General features: G+C 52.1%; 6 protein-coding genes across 6 annotated transcripts; 3 read left to right on the top strand and 3 right to left on the bottom strand.

The window, feature by feature from the left end:
* Nucleotides 1–113: 113 nt before the first annotated feature.
* JN550_001813 (uncharacterized protein) lies at nt 114–1,658 on the top strand (the record flags this gene model as incomplete). Its single annotated transcript, XM_049313039.1, has 1 exon — nt 114–1,658. One exon carries the CDS (start codon nt 114–116, stop codon nt 1,656–1,658), a length of 1,545 nt encoding a protein of 514 aa, XP_049175874.1.
* Nucleotides 1,659–2,154: 496 nt separating this feature from the next.
* Nucleotides 2,155–4,121, bottom strand: JN550_001812 (uncharacterized protein; the record flags this gene model as incomplete). Its single annotated transcript, XM_049313038.1, has 5 exons — nt 2,155–2,250; nt 2,305–2,770; nt 2,825–3,510; nt 3,569–3,672; nt 3,725–4,121. The coding sequence occupies 5 exons, from the start codon at nt 4,119–4,121 to the stop codon at nt 2,155–2,157; spliced, it is 1,749 nt and encodes a 582-aa protein (XP_049175873.1).
* A 903-nt stretch (nt 4,122–5,024) lies between these two features.
* Nucleotides 5,025–7,809, bottom strand: JN550_001811 (uncharacterized protein; the record flags this gene model as incomplete). Its single annotated transcript, XM_049313036.1, has 5 exons — nt 5,025–5,228; nt 5,285–5,757; nt 5,825–6,051; nt 6,105–6,439; nt 6,511–7,809. 5 exons carry the CDS (start codon nt 7,807–7,809, stop codon nt 5,025–5,027), a joined length of 2,538 nt encoding a protein of 845 aa, XP_049175872.1.
* Nucleotides 7,810–8,824: 1,015 nt separating this feature from the next.
* On the bottom strand, nt 8,825–10,894 carry JN550_001810 (uncharacterized protein; the record flags this gene model as incomplete). The annotated part of the gene is made up of 1 exon (XM_049313035.1): nt 8,825–10,894. The coding sequence occupies one exon, from the start codon at nt 10,892–10,894 to the stop codon at nt 8,825–8,827; it is 2,070 nt and encodes a 689-aa protein (XP_049175871.1).
* Nucleotides 10,895–12,098: 1,204 nt separating this feature from the next.
* Nucleotides 12,099–16,405, top strand: JN550_001809 (uncharacterized protein; the record flags this gene model as incomplete). The annotated part of the gene is made up of 4 exons (XM_049313034.1): nt 12,099–12,449; nt 12,515–12,584; nt 12,639–16,028; nt 16,083–16,405. 4 exons carry the CDS (start codon nt 12,099–12,101, stop codon nt 16,403–16,405), a joined length of 4,134 nt encoding a protein of 1,377 aa, XP_049175870.1.
* A 1,521-nt stretch (nt 16,406–17,926) lies between these two features.
* JN550_001808 (uncharacterized protein) lies at nt 17,927–19,523 on the top strand (the record flags this gene model as incomplete). Its single annotated transcript, XM_049313033.1, has 2 exons — nt 17,927–19,223; nt 19,297–19,523. The coding sequence occupies 2 exons, from the start codon at nt 17,927–17,929 to the stop codon at nt 19,521–19,523; spliced, it is 1,524 nt and encodes a 507-aa protein (XP_049175869.1).
* Between the last annotated feature and the right edge of the window lie 184 nt (nt 19,524–19,707).

The raw sequence follows: 19,707 nt of genomic DNA, 5'->3' as shown, positions 1-19,707 counted from the left end.
TATCAGTCGCCAAATCGCAATGACTTATCGAGTAAAGTATTTCTACAACTGAGGCGACTTAGCTGATCGAACAGAGTCCTCATCCCCGCTCTCTTCATAACGGGGCCAACTTCATGGAGAAATTACTCGACCGGAAGCGAGCTGAGCATGCTTCACTCACAAGGGTAGCTGCCTGCTTGATAAACGAGCGCCTTGTGACATCCAGCGTTACCGATCATTCGATCATACTGTCATACCCTCTCGTTAACGACACAGTCTGTATTGATCTTCCACAGCCTCTTCGATTTCAAGAGGCCGTTCATGCATCTGAATTATCAGGGCGGATTGCTTACAAGCAGGTTGATGTATCGAATGGTGCACAGCTGATGCGTATCTACGGGGCTTGGGCCAAACTCAGCCATGACAAGATCAAAACTGTCTGTAGAGAACTCGAAAATTCAGTTGAAAACCTGGAGAGGGTGTATCTGCGCAATTGGACACCAACTTTTGAGTCTCCCATTATCGACTGGGAACAGGCGATCATCGAGGGCCATGGGATGCATCCATGGCATAAGTGCAGATATCCAATGGTGGATGACTTTACAACCGCTCAGATCTACTTCGTAACACTTCCTCGAACGGATATGACGGTTGTTGGGAATTACGACAAGTACATTTCTCAACTTGCGCCCATCGACGGAACCGACGAGAGAGACATAGTATTTCCCGTCCACGAGTACCAACTGCCAAATGTAAAGGAGGTCTTCCCCACAGCCAAAGTCCTGTCCCAGTTCATCACAGGTCGACCACAGAGCTCGGTGCGGACCATCTCCGTCGCCAATGCTGATTTCTGTATCAAGGTCCCTCTGGCCATCAAAATCACGTCAATTGTCCGAACAATACGGCCATGGGCCATCACTATCGGTCACAGATTAGAGCCAGTGCTACAAGTTCTTGAGAAATCAGCGGAACAGTTCGGTGGCTCCTTGACAGTTATCCGCGAGTATGCAGCCGCCGCATCTTCGAGCGAACACTTGGGCTGCATTATTCGCCAGAGTACTGAGTCCATAGCGGCTATAACTGGAGACAAAATCATCGTTTGCGCAGCAGTGACGGAGAACATCCACAGTATTTGGGAAGACGAGACGACTGAGAGCAAGTTGGACCGTCTTCGACAGTTCTGCAGCCATCTGTTTCGCGCTGTTCTGCCTTCTGTCATGTTGCATGGCTTCGCTCTACAAGCCCATATGCAAAACTTGCTCATCCGTATAGATCCAGTCTCTCGGGAGATTCGCGGGTTCTTGGTTCGGGACCTAGGGTCATTTCGGGTGCACGGAGAAACATTCCTCAAGACCACCTCACTAGAAGTCGATACCTCGTGGATTCTGACGAGAGAAGAGTCATTGGAGAGTGTATATCGATATGTCCACAGTGTGATTCATGGCAACGTCGCTGCAATGGTTCGTGCCTTGAAGTTAGGTATGCCAGGATGGAGAGTTGCTCGTCGCGAATTGGAACGTATCATACCAGCAGGGGATGACTTGGCGTATCGTATATGGTTAGATAACCCCGTTTGTGCATCTCGAGCCCATATGTCGATGCAATTGTTTGGCGTGGAAGGCAAGTGCAGAACCACCACCATTCCGAATCGTTTCTATCACTGTCAACAACAGATGTGATAGCGATTCATGCGTTTCGTACAAGAAAACGAAATGTCAGCAGGCGGACTAGAAATTCAAGAATTTCATGAGAAGAATCCGAATCATAGGAAACTGAGTGCTGCTATAGTAACGCATGTGGTCCCCTTGTTTGGAAGATCAAGACGTTGGCTCAATGTGATACATGCAGTTCTAGCCAACTAGCCTGGTAGGTACTGGCTCCTTTACTACAACGCGTGGGTACATTATTCAGATCTCAAAAAGTACCAATTAGCAACGAAAAATCAAACACCATTCATTACATTGCTTTGGGTGGAATTTCCCTCAGAACTACAGGCTAAAGGGCTCTACCCCTGGCTGCAGATGCCCTTGATATATCACTGTTCGCTGATGCTCAGCCAGCGCTTAGAATTTGTGAGTACTCAAACGGCATTATTGACGTGGCTAACTTTTGTCGGTGCAACTCTTCAGTTTGAGAAAGTTCAGGCAGTGGGTGTATACGCCTAATATTGCGTTGCTACGTATACTGTAAAGAAGATTGATAGGCAGCAATTGCGGACTCCCATCGCGGTGAATCAGTAAGAAGCACGTTCGGGACTTGTCGCTCAATGTACTGACAGAATTGGTTGAGTACTACGTCGATGGTATCTTGGAGAGGGGAACTTACGTCGCGATATTTGCCTTCCATCCTCATCCTCAAGAAGCACTTGAAGGGCATCGTATCTTGCGTGAAATACTCGTACAAGTACTTTCCATGAATATCTCCGTCCGGGTCTAACACCTGCTCTAGTGTCTCGAGAGTAATACCCCATCCAGTCGCTCTTTCCAGCCCGAGGGCGGTCAGAAGCAGGCCGACGTGGTTTTGCAGCAGTGAATGGTGTACCTTGCTCCAAACTTTATGCATATCGTGGGTTAGGATCGCCCCTCGTGGTGGCAATGACGAGAAATCGACACTAAAGCGTTCCAAAGTCGGAACATGCAATCTGATGCCACCAAAGTCCCGCACAGCGAAGCCTTTGACTCGATTCGTCTGTTGACAGATACGCGCCACAATGTTCTGTCCGTGAGCTTCCAGACCGATACCATACTTCACCAGGGGAGGGAGGACAAGTTCAAATAAACACTTGATGTAACTGTTTTAGTCAGCATATCTTGAATCTCAGGAAGTTCCCTGAGGACCAACAGACTTTCGAAACCATTCCTGCTTCTGAATCAATGAATTAAGCCCGAACAGCAGCTCTGCATATGTGACGTCGATACTGTAAGGTGTCTGGGCTAAAGCCGCAGCAACCACTAATCGCTCGCCGTTCGCCTCTGCACGGCTCTCCAAGCTATCTCGCAGTATACACGATAGATGTTTGGCGGCATCAAAGTCGCTCTGGCTACCAGTTACAGCAGCAACCTCTCTGAATACCCACAGGTCGTCGGGTAGAAACTTCTCCAATATTTCCGTGACCATGCGGCCACCTTGTGTAGTCCATGGTGTGATGGTTCTCAGAGCAGAGGTTATTTGACATGCCAGTGAGAGTTTCATGTGATACCCAAAGTTCAGCTCTGGTCTTAAGGTGAGAGTTCGTAACGAGACTTGAGCATCAGCACAGTCATTGACCATTCTCAGTACGTCTACATCCATGAATCTATGATTGATAGATGGTAGTTGTTGAACAAGACAAGGTACGACTACTCGGTCACTGCTGGTCTCCGGGATCTCCAATCGTCTGAGTAGTGGCTGAAGTGTTTGTACAAATGGACCAGTGACACACAGATCCTTGCGTGGAACCGAGATGAAAGCAAGAGTTGGTGTAAGCATGCTTGTAATATCTTCTGGATGGACTGGTTTCAGTGGAGGCTGTGCGTAGCACAGTCGGTGGTACTGCATTTATCAGGATCAGAATGATATGAAACACAATGCTGCTGCTTGGTGGACGTACTGGGTGACTTGGGTGTCCATATATCAACGTCTTCTCCCAGGACACCGATGGATCATTCAAGGTCAGCACCTTCGGGCTCGACCTTGCAATCTGCAGCCACTTTTCTGTGTGTCGTTAAACACTATAAAAACGATACAATGGATTTTATAGACGTACCTTGATTATCTGCACAGTTTCGCAATTCTCGTCCAATCTCTTTAATAATATTCTCGCTAATATCTAATATAAACCAAGACTTCATACATTCGAGGATCACCTCAGGGTCGCGATCATACAAATCTTTGTTTCGAGCTATTATTGGAGGTTGTAGGTATTCCGGTCGAACAATTGAGATAACGTGGTTGTCATTCGTGGCAAGAACGATGCCTGGCTTCAAAGTCACCCTCACCAAGCTGGCATCCTCACTACCAGATCGTGGGTGCAGACAGAGTTGCCGTGTCTCTCCGAGATGGCATATTTCGACTGTAGCATCGCAAAGTCCTTCGTTGACTACCTGAGCCAAGAGCCGTTTGGTAGTCTCGAACAAAGCTTTGTCACGCTCAGTCAAAATCATGGCTCTTTTCTTCTTTCCAGAAGAGTGATCGATGAATGTATTTCCCTTGAGCTGCTGGAAGGGAAGAATGCAGCAATGCGTTGGAATTTGATTGGTATTCATGATGTGGTACGCATTGTGATAGCCGTTCACCGACATTTGAGCAATTCGTCAGTTGGCTTGTGGCTATACGAGCCTCGAGACATGCAGCACGGGAAGATACGGCTCAATACATATCTGGAAGCAACCCCGAGATCCCGTGTCTGTAAGACATGTATGCAGCACGGCAGCAAGTCACAAAAGCAACCTTCAAAAATCGATGGTTCCTCTTCTTTAAAGTTTGTTCTTTCAAGACAGTGTTGGCATGTTTCAGTCGGGATGGCGATCTATCCATTTTCATTAACCCAACTGATATCAGTTAATTGGTTCGTAGTTTAAGCAGAAGCGAGCATGCCGGAACAAACGAAACTGTCAGGCGCTTCGATTTTCATTTGAGTATCTGGGTAGAAGTTCAACCATTTATCCATACGCATAAACACAAAAGTACAAGGGCAACTGAGATTCATGTGCGCATAAACTGGTGACCAGGCAATTCACCTTTCTCGGGATTGTGGTGTACAGCCATATCCCTCGATGGAGCGGCGACAGACTTGTCTAGCCTTTTTCTCTCCTGAATCTGTGTCTATAAAACTTGAAATCTTTGACTCTCTCGATTTGCCTGCGACTTTACTGCTGGACCGAAGATTCCATTGCTCAGATGAATCATTGAAGTATCCAATAGCTATTGACTCTAGACAATTATATGCTGCACTTGTACTAATATGATTTCAATGCTGAAAACTGTGCGACGTATTTCAAATAACACCTGGCCATTGAGTTCCCCATCCCACCGGGGTAATCAACAAATCGAAAATTATCACTTCTTCACTGCGTCTTTGAAGCCAACGTAATCACCACCCAATGTGTTGACGCATTCTCGTCCTTCAGCGGAGTCCAGTGCGTGGCAAAGACCTCGTGCCCACAGAACCTTGCGCTACGTCTGGTCTGCAGCCGGAGCTCCACACTGATGGCCGTACCTGTGCGGATAGCGGTACGGACTTTATTCCGGTAATCTGTCTCTTTGCCTGACTAGAGGGAGTTTAGCTCGGCGAACGATATTTATTCAAGAGTGTGGTTCTGCTTACCACGTTCTGCTTGAGGAAGCGGAACACATCCTGGCCCGCTGGCGTGTTCGTGTTATTCGCCGGATTCAGCGCATCCATGACGCCTTCGGAGTAGTAGCGTATGATGAAGGTGTTTGCCTCAATTACGAGGTACTTGGAGTAGGCCGTGTAGAACTCCTTCATCTGTGTGTTGAGGTTTTGACCCTCCATGCGGTTCAGGACTTCATGCTCCATTCCTGATGGTCCGGGTAGAATCCTGGCTTCTTCTGACCGTACGCCAAATGCTTTTAGGAAAGCTTTCTTAGCAGATGGAGCTGTGGTCAGCTTCTGATTAACCTGTGTCGACGCCCCAGAGATCTCTTCGTCTCCTATCTCGTTGGAGGCCGATAACGACATGACTTTCAGGAGGTCGGCATTGGTATGTATCGTGGTTGAGCAATTAACCTGGCCACCAATGAAGAATGCGAGATTTCCATTCTGATCGTATAGGGGCGCTTCAGTTCTCTGTCAATTTTGATATTCAACAGAACAAGGGAGATAGTTTGGGGGATGGGGTCATACCAACATAGAGCAGATTCCAAAATGGATCACCATTCTTCTTGTAATTCAAAATTAACTCGACCGATTCGTGACATTTATCAATACCTTGCTTTAATCGCTTGATTGCCACACGATCCGTTCGAAGTCCCTGCAAGAATCTGCAGTTCCGAGGAATGATCTCAGGACGACCATATCCAGTTACCTTGACGAACCCATCAGAAGCAAACGTTATGGGATTATCAGCTTTCCTGCAAATAGTTAGCCTTGTGAGCCACAAAATGGTCGTGATACTGGAACTCACGAAGGAGTAGTGAGACAAAAACAGTCACCCAAACCAGCGTACCGATGGCGGTCACTAGCGAGTGCCTGCGACGCACTCAACGCCAACTGGTGTTGAACGAACCATGGATATAGGTCAGTGAATACTATCTCTTCGACTCTTTCTTGCATATCCGTAAATAATGTTTCCATTCCGGGAAGTGTCTTTCCTGTCAGGGATCTGATGTCTTTGTGCACTAATCTCGACATTTCTTCTGGCACATCGAGCTGGTTCGTGGACTGCATAGAGATATAGCCCTTATATATTACGCTCAAGGCACTCGTAATGTCGGCCAATGCTTTGTAGTACTCGTCGACCTATATATGAACCACGTTAGTACCATGTCAGACGCAGGCCGCACGGGCTCATGGTGGCACATTCGACTGACCCTATTCAGAAATTCTATGTTTTCGCTGCAGACACGCGTTTGGCTAAATTTGAGAAGTTGATGGGCCGTTGTCGGATTACGAAGCACAAACTGGAAGAACTCGTAGTTGAAAAAGTCTGGCAACCGATTTGAAGAGTCGTTGCCGAGATTGGTCCGTAAATCGGCTGGAAGCCTTGGGGAGATGGAGTGTCCATCGTTGCTGAGTATCTTCTTCACCATTGAAGCTGCCCGATGTGACCGTACACTAGTTGTGAGGCTCCCAAGTCTGGTAGTGCCACTACCATCATTGGTCTCCCGATGAAAATTGCTTGAGGGAAAGGTTTCCTCTCCACGAACCTCCTCGGAAGTCCTGATTGGGTCTTTCCGCGATAAGAACTCTGGCTCCTTTATTTTTCGAGAGTGCTCTGCCACGGGAGCTCGAGTGGTGGTATGTTGGGATCGTGCTTTCGAGCTTGGGTGAGACCGGTAACTTTCTACACTGCTATGGCTATGCCTCCTCGACACTGAAGGCGGCTGCTGTGTTTCTGATGGGTATTCAACCGTCTTGGGCGTTGGCGACATAAGACTGTGCACTGTATCGTCACTATCAGACTCTTTGCCGGTTCCGCTTCGGACTTGTCTTGTGAGTGGCGGTGATGCAGAACGATCGCCTCGTACTGATGCCTTCCATGAACCTTGAAAAGACTCATAGTCACTCAGCCTAGCCTGCGCAAGAATTTTGCGAGCGGACTCGATCTCTGCCGCGGTGGTCTTTCGGACCCTTTCGTCGCCGCCCACACCACGATGTCCATCGTCACTGCTGCTACCGCTGTTCCCCTCGCCTACAGTACGTGATAACTGCTTCGTGGGATTCAAGGCAGAGTCTCTGGCAGACGGACGGTTGCTTCGGCTCTCTAGGTGAAACGCCGAACTTTCAGGATCGCTGAAGTCCATAGTCAACGCTGAAGGAACGTCTCCAAATTTGCTCTCTTCATTTCCCTTGATCGTTGATGGTTCTGGTAAGGCACCAGGTTTGGCAGTGCTTCTTTGATTCAACTGGCGACCCGCCGGCCGTGGCGGGCTGTCTCTGCCAGGATCCACAACCTCACTGGCGCGATAAGGGTGTTGGCGTGAGTCAATGGTAAGCGCCGTCCCGGATTCTGGTATGACACTCCCGAAGTCGTCATCGTCACTTGATTCTCGGGTATACCCGAAGGTATCCAAAGTGTTTATCGACGCGCGCCTGTCGCTGCTGGAGTCCTGTGAAGCTTGCGGGCGCATGTTGCCAGCAGCGCTTGGCGACATTGGGCGGAGCGTCATGGTTTCAGAGACACCAATGCCATACGAGATGCGTTCTGAATTGCAAACAAGACTTTGACGCCGTGAGAGAATTTCTTTCCTAATCCTAGTAACATTGGGAGCCCAGGGGGCCGCGTATCCCTGCAAGAGTGCTGTAAACTCTTGAGTGTGCTTTGATTTGACGTTTTGTTGACGACGATGTCCTTCATCGAGACGTAGGCCCCGGCGTGAAGATCATGAAAGTTTCCTAGTTGATATCGATTGCAGGAGAAGTCGTGATCTTCGAAACTAATAGAGGCATATTTCCATGGCTTGACGGAACAGAGTGCTCTAGCCCTTTGGTTTGCGTCCTCGCTGTGTAGATACCCCACTGAGGTGAATATGGATCTTCAGTGGATACGATCGTCGTATCTCGACTAGGCGCGCACGGCTTCAATTTGTCGACTCAGGCGTTACCACTCAAAATGGAGCACCCGAGGGCCAGGATGTAAGGCTTTAAAAGGGACGCAGTCAACTACTGCAAACTGATCCTGAGACGTTTCTCTCTTGTCTTTAGAGAGCGAAGCAAATATGGTTAGCCACAACAAGCTGTATATGCTATCAAAGGCACTTTATGCAGGGCTGAGATGGTGGCTACGGGCTGATCACGACAGTGTCTTTTCAAAACTAATATACGCACCTAAGACGGCTCAATAGGAAGAATTACACTCCCATGTAGGATGTTGAAATGTACGCCGTTCACGGCACACGCGCGCGGCAAGAGGATGTATGCTAAGTTGACGCTTAGTTGACAGTTCGAGCTTTGATAACCTTGTACCGAGGCCTCCGTACTAGTTTAAGTCTATTTAGACCATGTTTTGCTGTAAGTGTGCTCTTGTACGACATGTCAGAACTGGATGCACCAATCGGGCTTTGTTATTTCTTTGACCTTAACTGAGACTGGTTGAACAGCATTTCTCTATCCTGGTTAGTTGTAATAGATGGGAACACAAGTGATATGTGATGACTTGGCAAGGAGTAAATAGACGCGGAGACATTATTCAAATCCGTCATTGGACTGGCCCTTACTCCTTGCAAACCTGTCTCCAGCTCTCTCGTTATCCTTCCTATGCCACTGTCCTTCACCCAGGATGGTGTTCTTGAAGTGTTCAACCCTCAGCCTCTGTAGCCCAGCAGGTTCGTCCAGCTCTATACTCTCTCCCATGGCTACATCCCCTTTAGCTTGGCGTTTGGTAAGGGTTTGGCTGTTCAAAGGCCGTGACGCCAGACCGCCTTCCCAGTGCCTGGACTCGATGGGTAATGGGCACCACCAATCACCAGTCCTTGCATGCCAGCGCGCACCGCACAATTCCCAGAGCCGACTTGCGGCACGCTTGTAAGCGAAGCGCTCATCCTCCCCAGTGAAAGCGCCCGTGTTGGTGAAGTCTGGCTTAAGCCTAGGCGACTTCTGCTCGACCCCGAAATCAGAGTCGGCATCTGGATCATAAGCCGTATTGGCTGGATCATTGACTGGATCCATGTACGTTGAGATATTGGGCCGGAAAGGCGATGTTTGATCTTGGTAAACTTCGGCGATAGTTTCTGGAAGCATGGCATCGACGTCAATACTGTCTGACCCTCCAGCTCCCCTTTGACCAGGGCCAAGTCTGACTTTCGTCTCTGGGAAGAAGAGATCATCGGGCCCAACCTCAGCGCGGACAATGAGTTTGCAGCGTGCCTCGTAGAGAGCATCAAGCAAAGTAATAAGTCGCCGTGCTTCGTTCTTCTTTGATACGGAAAGAACCGGAATCCCATCAATAATAAAAGTGTGAAAGGTCGAGGCCATGGTTATGTAATCCGCCGGCCCATAATTTGATACGAGGTCGGAAAACTTCCAGTAGGCCACGCCGTTATGTTGCTGAGGGATAGTCACCGTCCGACCATAGACGGTTATTCTTGACGGAGTCCAATGAGTAGACTTCTCAGACAAATGAACAGCTCTGAGTGCATTATCCCAAGAGTCGTGATCTGTCGGTTGAAGGAGAAGATAATTCATTGGAGTTGTCGTGGTGCTAGGTTGGTCGGCAACTTCAGAACGAACAACGTTATCCAACGTCTCCCTGGTGGCACCTACTGCGTCAGCTTCCATGGGTGTGCCAGATAAGTTGAGCGGTGCACTGGGTTTCTCCTCTCCAGCTTCCCGCCTTCGCCAATCTTTAGCACCCTCCATTTGCCAAAACTCGCATCTCGCTTTCAGCACCTCGAGAAACGAGGCAAAGTCGCTTGAAGAACCGAATAATTCGCCTCTTCCCCTTTTCGGAGAGAGTCCCAAGGCCCTGCCAAGTATCCCGCCGGGAGCCGGGGGGATGTACTCGAAGCCGGTGGCCTTTTCGAGCTCTTCAGGCATTCGGTTAGACGAGGCGACCAGAACGCCACCAAGTTGGAAAAATGCTGTGAACAGATTGCTCAAGATCTTGCTTGCTGCTCTGTCGGGCAGTTGAAATTCGTCCAGGAACAGGATGGGCGATGTTTCCACCATTTCTTTCGCCATCCAGAGAAGCGAGTATTGCTGGCTGTCGGTGCCCAATTGTTGATGCGATTTTCGGTACAGCTCGAGCTGAGAAAGCGCATGGAGCATGAAAGTGTTGAAGTGCCATCTCTTCTTGCGTTTTGTGGGCAGGCCGTCTGCCAGAAGGTCTAGTAACATAGACTTGCCTGTCCCAACCTCACCGGAAAGGAAGAGCCCCTGAGGCGAGTTGATGTTGATAGCAGCCTCATGCCCCGTAAGCACCTTTGTCAGGGCCAGGCTGCCCTTGGGCTCAGTGCGCGCAAAGAAGCGAGCAAAGAAAGGGTTCCGGCGAATTGGATGGCTGGGGACGGCGAGCACAGTTGATTCATCAACCTGCGCCGGCTTAGACTCTTCTAGCGCATCTTTGATGGTTTTTAGTCTCGCGGCATACTCGGTGGACGGCGAGTAGTCTTTCAGACGAAGGTAGATTTTCTGAAGATGGATGGCGAGGCGATGTTGAGCAGGATCCGGAGAACATAGTCCTGTGGCCAGAAGGCTCTGATACTTGACCAACGGGTCGGTGATGGTGACGGAGGAGGAGGTTGAGATTCGTCTCATGTTGAGGAGCCTCTGTGATAGCTCACTTACAACTGGCGTGCGAGCGGAAACGCAAAAAGAAACATGATATGGAGACGAAATCCTAGCATTTGATTTGCTGCGGGTGGTGGTGGTGGTGTGGTTATGCCAATGCAGGAACCACTCATGAGCTCTCATGTATGTCTTGCTCTGTCACATGGGCTTGTGACCTGTGATATAGACCCGGGGAGAGACACCACATGGGAAACTCCCGACTTTGTCCAGGTTCACAATCCACGAATCTCTCCCGTCTCTGCAGAGGAACCACAAAATAGAGTAGCAAAGAGCGCCCGATGGTGGGATAGCCGTCGAGTGATAGTGATAGCAGCCACGAGGCTGGACATCGCAGGACACGTTGTTATAGTGTATGCGATAGGACGACCCCCAGCGCAGTGTTGAGGTCATTATCGTCGGTAACTCCCCAGCTCGTCCAGCTCTTGCAGCCCCAGCCAAAGCCAGCCAAAGCCAGCCAGCTAAAGAAAGCCCACTCTTATTAGCGGGTCGCTGGCCGTGGCGGCAGGGATGTGCTCGAAGCTGCCGGAATTCCTCACGTGGGGCCCTGGGAGCCCTTAGGGGAGCCACTCAACGCTGTGCCAACCCCGTTGCGGCCTAGTTCGTTCCAGGTCCTTCAGCCTCTGCCCAGGCGGTCGCCGGTGCGTTGCTGAGGAGCGCCGCGTGCTGGGTGCTGAGTGTGCTGGGCTGCTGGGTGCTGACAGCCTTGAAACTGCAGGGCCCGCAGGGCCGCGAGAGCTTTTGTTAGTGGGTGATTGCCAGGATCCGCGTGGCCCGGCAGCCCGCTGCAGCAGCAAAACCTCCAAGGGCCGTCAACAAGGCCCGATACCCAATCAAAATAACAGCCGCCTAGCTGTCGAAGGCCTCGTTATTTTTTTCCTGCGAGCCAAGGGACACCGACTGACAGCACATCGTCGAGCCATCCTCCCCGTCGCGACCCAATCGCCCGCCCGCCCTTTTTTCCATCATCCCGCGGCGGCCACATCCTTCATGAATGCATTCGCGCATCCGTAACCGCCTTTTCGCTACACTCCCGTCGTCGCGACGACCCGACAGCTCGTCGTCCTCCACCCCCATCTAAACTCCGTGCCATCCCCGACCCGCACCACCATCGCCGTTCTGTGTACCGCGCTTCTTCACCACCACCACCACCCGCTCGCGCACACGGCCCGCCATGTTTTCTTCGCTGAACAACAACGGCCCCGCCGCTGCCTCGACCCCGGCGAGCAGCACCCGTGGCCGCCGCCGTCAGCGCCCTGCGAGCTCTGACGAGTCGGTCCGCCAGCCCAAGGCAAAACGGGCCAGGATCCCGTTGAACGAGCAGACCTTTCTCAACCCAGGAGCCACTGCCGAACCCGCCCAGGAGACATACGAGGTCAAGGCCGCCCGGCCCTCCATCACCGAGCGGAGGCAGGACGGCGTCGAGAACACTCCGCCCCAGGTCCCCAAGAAGGAGCTCAGCTTCCGCTCCAAAAAGGCAAAGACGGGCGAGCGCCTCAACAAGGGCGACGGCAGTGTCGTATTAGTATGTCGAGGACCCCAGGCCCAACCCACGTGTTGAAGACTGACGCGTATTTTCTTCTCTTGCAGACGAGCAACAACGCTTTCGTCGTTAGCAAACTCCCCGCGCTTCCAGACAGGCTGCGAGCCGATGCACAGAGTGAGACGGCACCTGCATCCCTCACCCACATCGCGATTGCTAACCCGTGCCTAGGCCGACAACATGGCACCCTCGACTCCTCGGCGGGCTACGCGCTCAGTCTCACCCACACCCATGCCGTCGTATGGCCTTACGCATCGACGACGCCCTCGCCCGAATCATTTGTCTTCACACTGCCGTACCCTTCGAAACACTCGACAGACCCCTTGCCCTTAGGCTCGCTCGTGCCCCCCTCCGCCTCGTCTACGGAGCCCGGTCTCGTTGTCGTCATGCCCACGAGTGGCAAGATCACCTACTGGGAATCCATATCAAGTGCGACAACCCTCGACTTCATTCGACAACAACGGAATGGCGTCGAAGACTCGATATCCGGAATGTGGTCCAGCGAGACCGTGATTCAGGTCGTCGGTGCTGAGTCGGCAGGAGGCTTCATCCTGGCTTTCAGCAGTGGTCGCATGGCTTACATGAGTGTCAGAGACGCGCACGGAAGACCACAGGTTGCAGTCCAGTTCTTGCGCACAACCTTGGGCCCTTCGGCAGGTGGGATATTTGGCAGTATTCGAAGTGTGCTTTCTCATTCTTCCATCCAAGGCGACATAGCTGCTGTGAGATCCGACCGTTCATCAAAACAAGGAGAGCAAACCGTGGTTGCTGCTACAACCAAGGGTAGACTACATGCTTGGAAGATCCACCGCGGTGGCCACCATGACCTGCTCACGGAATTCGATGCCAAGGACACTCTGATAAATTCTATCTTCCGGCATGAGACGGGCTCTCGGTTTTCGGCTGACTCGCTCAAAATCCACGACTTCGCTTTTGTGCCCAAGGACTTAGATGTCAGGCACTCCGAGATGAGTCAACTAAGCAAGACTCCAGCATCCGGCGACTATCAACACCTACTTGTTCTAACGTCCTTAAGCACGAAGAACGTCAGTCGGTATTTTCTTGTAGAGGTATTAGTGCCAACCGGCGCCTCGCCAGATCTACCAGTCACAGTTGGTGCTGTCAGACCTATCAAAAGCTACACAACTCCTCCGGACACCCACGCCCTTGCCAAACCGAGGCTCTATTTACCGAGGCCGGCGGTCGTTGCGTTTGTGGTCCTCGAACGTGCTGTCATTATCGCGTCGGTTGCAAAGGTCCCGGACTCCCCCGAGTCCCAGTTATTGGAGGACAATGACATCTTGCCTGCAACGTACGAAGATGTTGTAGATCTGAGGGCAGACCCGACTCTGGAGATTGTGGGATCTGGCAGTGAAGAGCCTTTGAGCGCAGGATCTGAGGAGGTTCGAGCCCACCGGATTAGGACAAAGAATCCCGCTGTTGCCATCCTCGTTCGCGGCGCAGGAACCCTTCGAGTCACAACTACGGATATCGAACGTTTTGCCAGTGAGAAGCCGCCGCAAATCACCGCTAAGAGCAAGCTGGAGCAGGCTGTCTTCTTCGGCATCAAGGAAGGGAATCCCTTGGTCTTCGACATACCGCGGGATCTACCCTTCAGCGACCAGGAGCTGGCCGATGCTGCTCTTGAGCTCAGCCAAGATATCTTGACATCCAACAGCCCCCACCTCACTGCGCTAGCACCAAAGTTGGGGGACAACATGCAAGAACGGGTCAAGGCGCTGGAGAAACTCATTACTCACCTTAGAAGCTTGAAAGTCAACCTCAGCCGCGCCACGAAATGGGAGTTGCTTTGGAAAGCTGAGAGACTGCAGGCCGCTCGTTTCGTTTGGACGAAGCATGAGAAATTCATGCAAGCCCGCCCGGACGAGACCAAGAAAGATCTGGTTGCAGAAATCGTCGGTTATATACGTAACGAGGAGAAGAACCCGCCGAATGTGGCCAAGGGTGAAGTGGACTCGCTTCGTCACTGGTTCATCCATGATGCGCACCGAATGGAATTTTTCCTTGCTTGGGCTTATGAGGTCATCAAGTATAACACCAGAGCCAAGGCTGATGAGTCAACCATTACACGATTCATTTACGAGGCTGTCGAGATTATGAACGGCAGCATCCGCGACGCACTGGACTTCCGCAGGAGGCATCTCGCTTTGTATTCCTTGCAAGATGAGAAGATGGCCAGCGGGATCCTGGCGGATGATTACGCCGGTCTACCGACCCCTTGGACCTGTGAACAGACCTTGACCAACAACCTTCGACGTATGGTCGAACTGTCCACCGAGTGGGTCAAGGCACACTACAACCCTGATCAGGCCGGTGATGCTGATCACAACTTGGTTCAGCGCACCCGCGCCTTGCTACCTGATCTGACTGAAGTGTACCTGACAGCACTTCAAGAACTCACACGTTGGGCACTTGCCAGCGAGAATTCAAATTACCAGAAGGCTGGCCAAACTTGGCAGCAGACATATCTTAGTGACCGCCATGAGAAGGTCATTGCACTTGCTGCCTCGGAGAATTGGGATGCCGCGTACAAGCTCGCCGAGCAGCACCAATGCTTGACAGCTCTGGCACAAGTACTGATCAGCGAGAAGGAGGAGCTCAAATTCACCCTTGAGCAGGGTGGTCTGTCACCCAACGAAGCACAACGTCTTCAGGATCTCCAAGATGCCAAAGAGATACAAACCCAGGGCTACCTCGACAAATATGGCAAGGACTTTGCCTTCCCTTATTATGATTATCTCATTGCACGGTCCGGTGTTGACTCGCTCCTCGAAGCAAAAGGCGACAGACTCTACAAGACGGCATTCCTTCGCACTAAGCCGGAGCTCTCCAGGATATCATGGATCAACGATATAATCGGAGAGGATGACATCGTCCACGCAGCAAACACCCTTCTTGACCTTGGCCTGAATCGTGAACAGCAGTTATGGAACAGGAAAATTGAGTTGAGTCTGGGCAAGCTCGCGCGGATGGCTGAAGCTTCGCGACCGTCAAGCAAGGCCTCGACTAGCATACAAGAGGCTGTTGTCAACGCCGCTGTTGCGGACGCGAGCGTAGAGACAATTGACAAGCAACTCGCCATCATCAAAGTCCAAGATCAACTTTACGGCCAGATCAGTCCCATCATCAAGACCGCAGTCGACGAGTCGGCACAGCTGCCGGTTGCGATGGAGGCATTTGCCATGAAGATACCTAAGAAGTACAAGATCTTGTCCGAGATCTTTGAGGACGGTTTAAGTCGGTTGCTAAGACACGAGGCCTTGGATCCTCTCACATTGATCGACCTCCTCACCATGATTCAGCCCGACCCTGAACTGAAACAGCTGATGCCGGATCAGTTCTTCCAGGCTATCGAGGTTGCGAATAATGGTCTTAGTGGACAAGAGCGTGAGCAAGCTGAGCGACTCATCTGGAGGAGGTGCTACTTGCGAGAAGATTGGACCAAGATCAACAACACTTCGCTGAAGGCTGATTCTGATATCGCGGAAGTCTTAAGCAACCTCGAGTTGTTCCAAGTCTTCTGTGCTCTCTATACAATCCGTCAGTATACCCCTAGACCTACAATTCTCGATCTCCGACTAACACGGTGTGCAGAACAAGCATCTGAGGAACCTAACTACCGACGATGGTTGCCTTCAGAAGCACTCGGTGTGTATACGGAAACACCCGACAAGCGCTTCAAGCAACAGGACAAGAGCCGCCGCGAGAAGCTTCTCGAAGCCATGCAGTGGGAGAACAACAACCTCAAGAAGCACATCGAGAAACACCGGTTGGACCAGTGGGCCAAAGAAACTCAGAAGCTTGCCGAGGAGGCCGTGGATCACAACATGGATATACAGACGCAGGAGGGAGCGAACTTACAGTCGCCTTCACAGACAGGGCTGGTGAATGGCACGGCCCAGAATGGCGCTCACTAGCCGTTGTGAGGCGCTTTGCATTTCTAGAGAAGCATTTTCCCAAGAAGATTATGTGCAGGGAACGGGTGTACAGTACTACCTAATGACTCATTATCGGTTTATATATTGTTTGTAGGCGTGGAACAGGATGGATCAGGGAGACCAAAAGACATATTCTCAAGTCACGAGAATGGGCAGGGGAATCAACCGTGTTGGATCATGAGAGCCGGCGGGCTTCGACTCTGAATCCACATGGAAGACGGCGGCATGCATCGCTTGACCAGAGTGTGTGGATTCCGTCGCTATACAGCATACTGAAGCTTTTCTTTCTTTGTTCTGCTGGTACAAATAAGTTCCAAGGCCCATTTGGCGTTGAGTGCGGTTAATAGTGAAACTGTATTGCTTGTTTCGTGACGTCACTGTTCTGTAGAGATAATACCTAGGTACTGGGTCTTCCGGAAAATGCAGGACCTTGACCCCATAAAAGCTGTAGAACTATTGTCCAAGACATGCTCCATAAGCAAGGCCGCACAAACGATTCTATCGTGCCAGAGAGTTGGCTGAGGTGCTTCAATTGGCTTGAGATACTGCACGTGCGGACTGCCTGCAGCCGAGATCGACCAATTCCAGCACCGGCCAAGCTAATGACACACATAACGGCGTAACAAGAATTCGCACGCTCTAGCTATGATAGCAAAGAGTGACATTCCAGACAATTGTTATCTTTCACCCAGAAATCAACTGGGGTGCAGTACAGCCAAATTCAGTCCGTCGCTGTTCTGTCACGTCTGAGATAGTATCGTGGAGGGGTCCATTACACCTGATTCTTCGGTAGACCTCATCAATCGCAACGTCGAGTAAGAACCTGACCGCCGCTGGCGTACACGCCTGGTATTTATCTGGGGGCTTTCTTCATTGCCCGGTACATGATGATAATGTCTAGCGCCGGCATATGCATCAGACTCAGAGCGATTAAGCTCATGCTTAACTCGCGTCAACGGCCATTGGCGAATCAGCTGTAGGCAGTCCCGATTCTCGACTTCATGGGCCACTGGGCTGGGGCTCCGGGTTCAACATTCTAGACCATTCAGCAGTGGTTACCCGCAGTTTTTCATGCCAGGACTCCTCTTCTTTGGTTGGTGTCCTGAATTCTTACCATTGCTTTCGCGTTGACGAAATGCACTCTCCTTATCTCCCACCATACTAATCGTCGACGGCGAACCTCCGAGTGGGGTCTTCCTTGGTCTCCGATGGGTTTGAGTACGGCAAACAACTGAGGCATGGACTCAGTGATACAATGCGTCACTCTCATTGTATGAAGTATTCTGTTCTCTATTTTCCCATCGATATGGCTACCGTAGCCACTTTCCTGCAACACATTGATTCAGTCGAGTGACCAAGTCCTTCAACGGCGCCCACCACCATCGTTGAACTTTGACTAGTTCCTATAGAACAAGCTTCCTCAAGGCCGGGACCCCACTGGCACATTACAGAATTATTTAGTATCTAATTCAGTGACCTTATATGAGTCTTGGAAAGGCTATGGCGGATTCATCCTCAACGACGTTGGCTCCCTCGTCGCCCCAGAGCATACCAGACGAATCAACTTCTCTTCTGCCGAAACACTCCTCGTCAGGGTCACAAAGTGCGTCCACCTGGTACGGACAATGGTGGTCGGAGATATGGCTCCTCACGAAAGCATCTATACCGGTGATGCTAGCGTACACACTGCAGAACAGCCTCCAGACCGTGAGCGTCCTTATCGTAGGCCGGCTGTCCCCTGAGGCCCTGGCCACCGCCGCCTTCTCCTACATGTTCGCCATGGCGACGGCTTGGCTCATCGCGCTGGGCGGCACGACGGCGCTGGACACGCTCGCCTCTAGCAGCTTCACGGGCTCGTCGAACAAGCACGACCTGGGCATCCTGCTGCAGCGCGGTATCGTGGTGCTCAGCGTCCTGTACGCCCTGGTCGCCGTGCTGTGGTTCTTCTCGGAGCCGCTGTTCCGCGCCCTCGGCCAGGAGGACTTCATCTGCGTACAGTCGTCCCAGTTCCTGCGCGTCCTCATCCCCGGCGGTCTGGGCTACGTCTGGTTCGAGTGCATGAAGAAGTACCTGCAGGCCCAGGAGGTCTACCGCCCAGGCACCTACGTCCTGCTCATCACGTCGCCCCTGAGCGCCGCCCTCAACTACCTCTTCGTCCACACCCTCGGCATGGGCCTCAACGGCGCCCCGCTCGCCACCGGCATCGCCTACTGGGTCTCGTTTCTGCTGCTGGTGCTCTACGCGGCGCGCGTGCGCGGGCACGAGTGCTGGGGCGGCCTGGACCTGCGCCGCGCCCTGAACCCGCGCCAGCTGGTCCCCTTCGCCCGGCTCGCGCTGCTCGGCTTCGTCCACGTCGGCACCGAGTGGTGGGCCTTTGAGATCGTGGCGCTGGCCGCCGGCCGCCTCGGCAAGATCCCGCTCGCCGCCCAGAGCGTCATCATGACGGCCGACCAGATCATCAACACCATCCCGTTCGGGCTCGGCGTCGCCGCCTCGGCGCGCCTGGGGAACCTCCTGGGCGCGAAGCGGCCGGCGGACGCGCGCAGGGCCGCCCACTGCGCGGCGGTGCTGAGCGTCGTCTTCGGCGCCCTGATCCTCGCGGTGCTCATGGCCAGCAAGGACGTCTTCGGCCGCCTGTTCAACGACGACCCCAGGGTTGTGGAGCTGGTCAGCAAGGTCATGCCTTATGTGGCGCTGTTCCAGATCGCCGACGGCTTGAACGGGAGCTGTGGTGGAAGTTTGAGGGGGATGGGGCGGCAGTGGGTGGGCGCGCTTGTGAACTTGGTCAGCTACTATGGTGAGTATTTCCCCCAGGCTTTCCTGTCTTCTATGGCGTGGACGGCAAAGTCACTAATTTTGCCTATCCGCAGGTGCTGCACTGCCTTTGGGCATATGGTTGGCATTTCACGGCTGGGGCCTTCAGGGCCTGTGGATCGGCCAGTGTGGTGCCTTGTACTTGGTTGGTATCTTTGAGTGGCTCATCGTCGGAATGAGCAACTGGGAAAAGGAAGTCGAGAGAGCGCTGGGTAGGCTGGAAGATGGCGGTGTCGCGACACAAGACGGCGGGAACGACGGCCTCGACGCTGGCGAAGTTTAGCAGGTTGATGAGCAGAAAGGGGTAAAAGGGGCCTGCGTGCTTGCATGCTTTTCGCGGCAGCTACAGCGCCTCTCGTCGGAGTGATATCAAGAGTACGACGTGAACGATTTATGAGAAACAGTCATATAAAAAGAGCATATAGACAGTTACTGGAAGAGATAGACCACCTTTCGTGGCTAATACA

This window comes from Neoarthrinium moseri (genome assembly GCF_022829205.1).
Source record: "Neoarthrinium moseri strain CBS 164.80 chromosome Unknown scaffold4_Wmoseri_CBS_16480, whole genome shotgun sequence".
Classification (NCBI taxonomy): domain Eukaryota; kingdom Fungi; phylum Ascomycota; class Sordariomycetes; order Amphisphaeriales; family Apiosporaceae; genus Neoarthrinium; species Neoarthrinium moseri.
The sequence above is the reverse complement of the archived record's forward strand: the minus strand, read 5'-3'. Positions and strand labels throughout refer to the sequence as shown.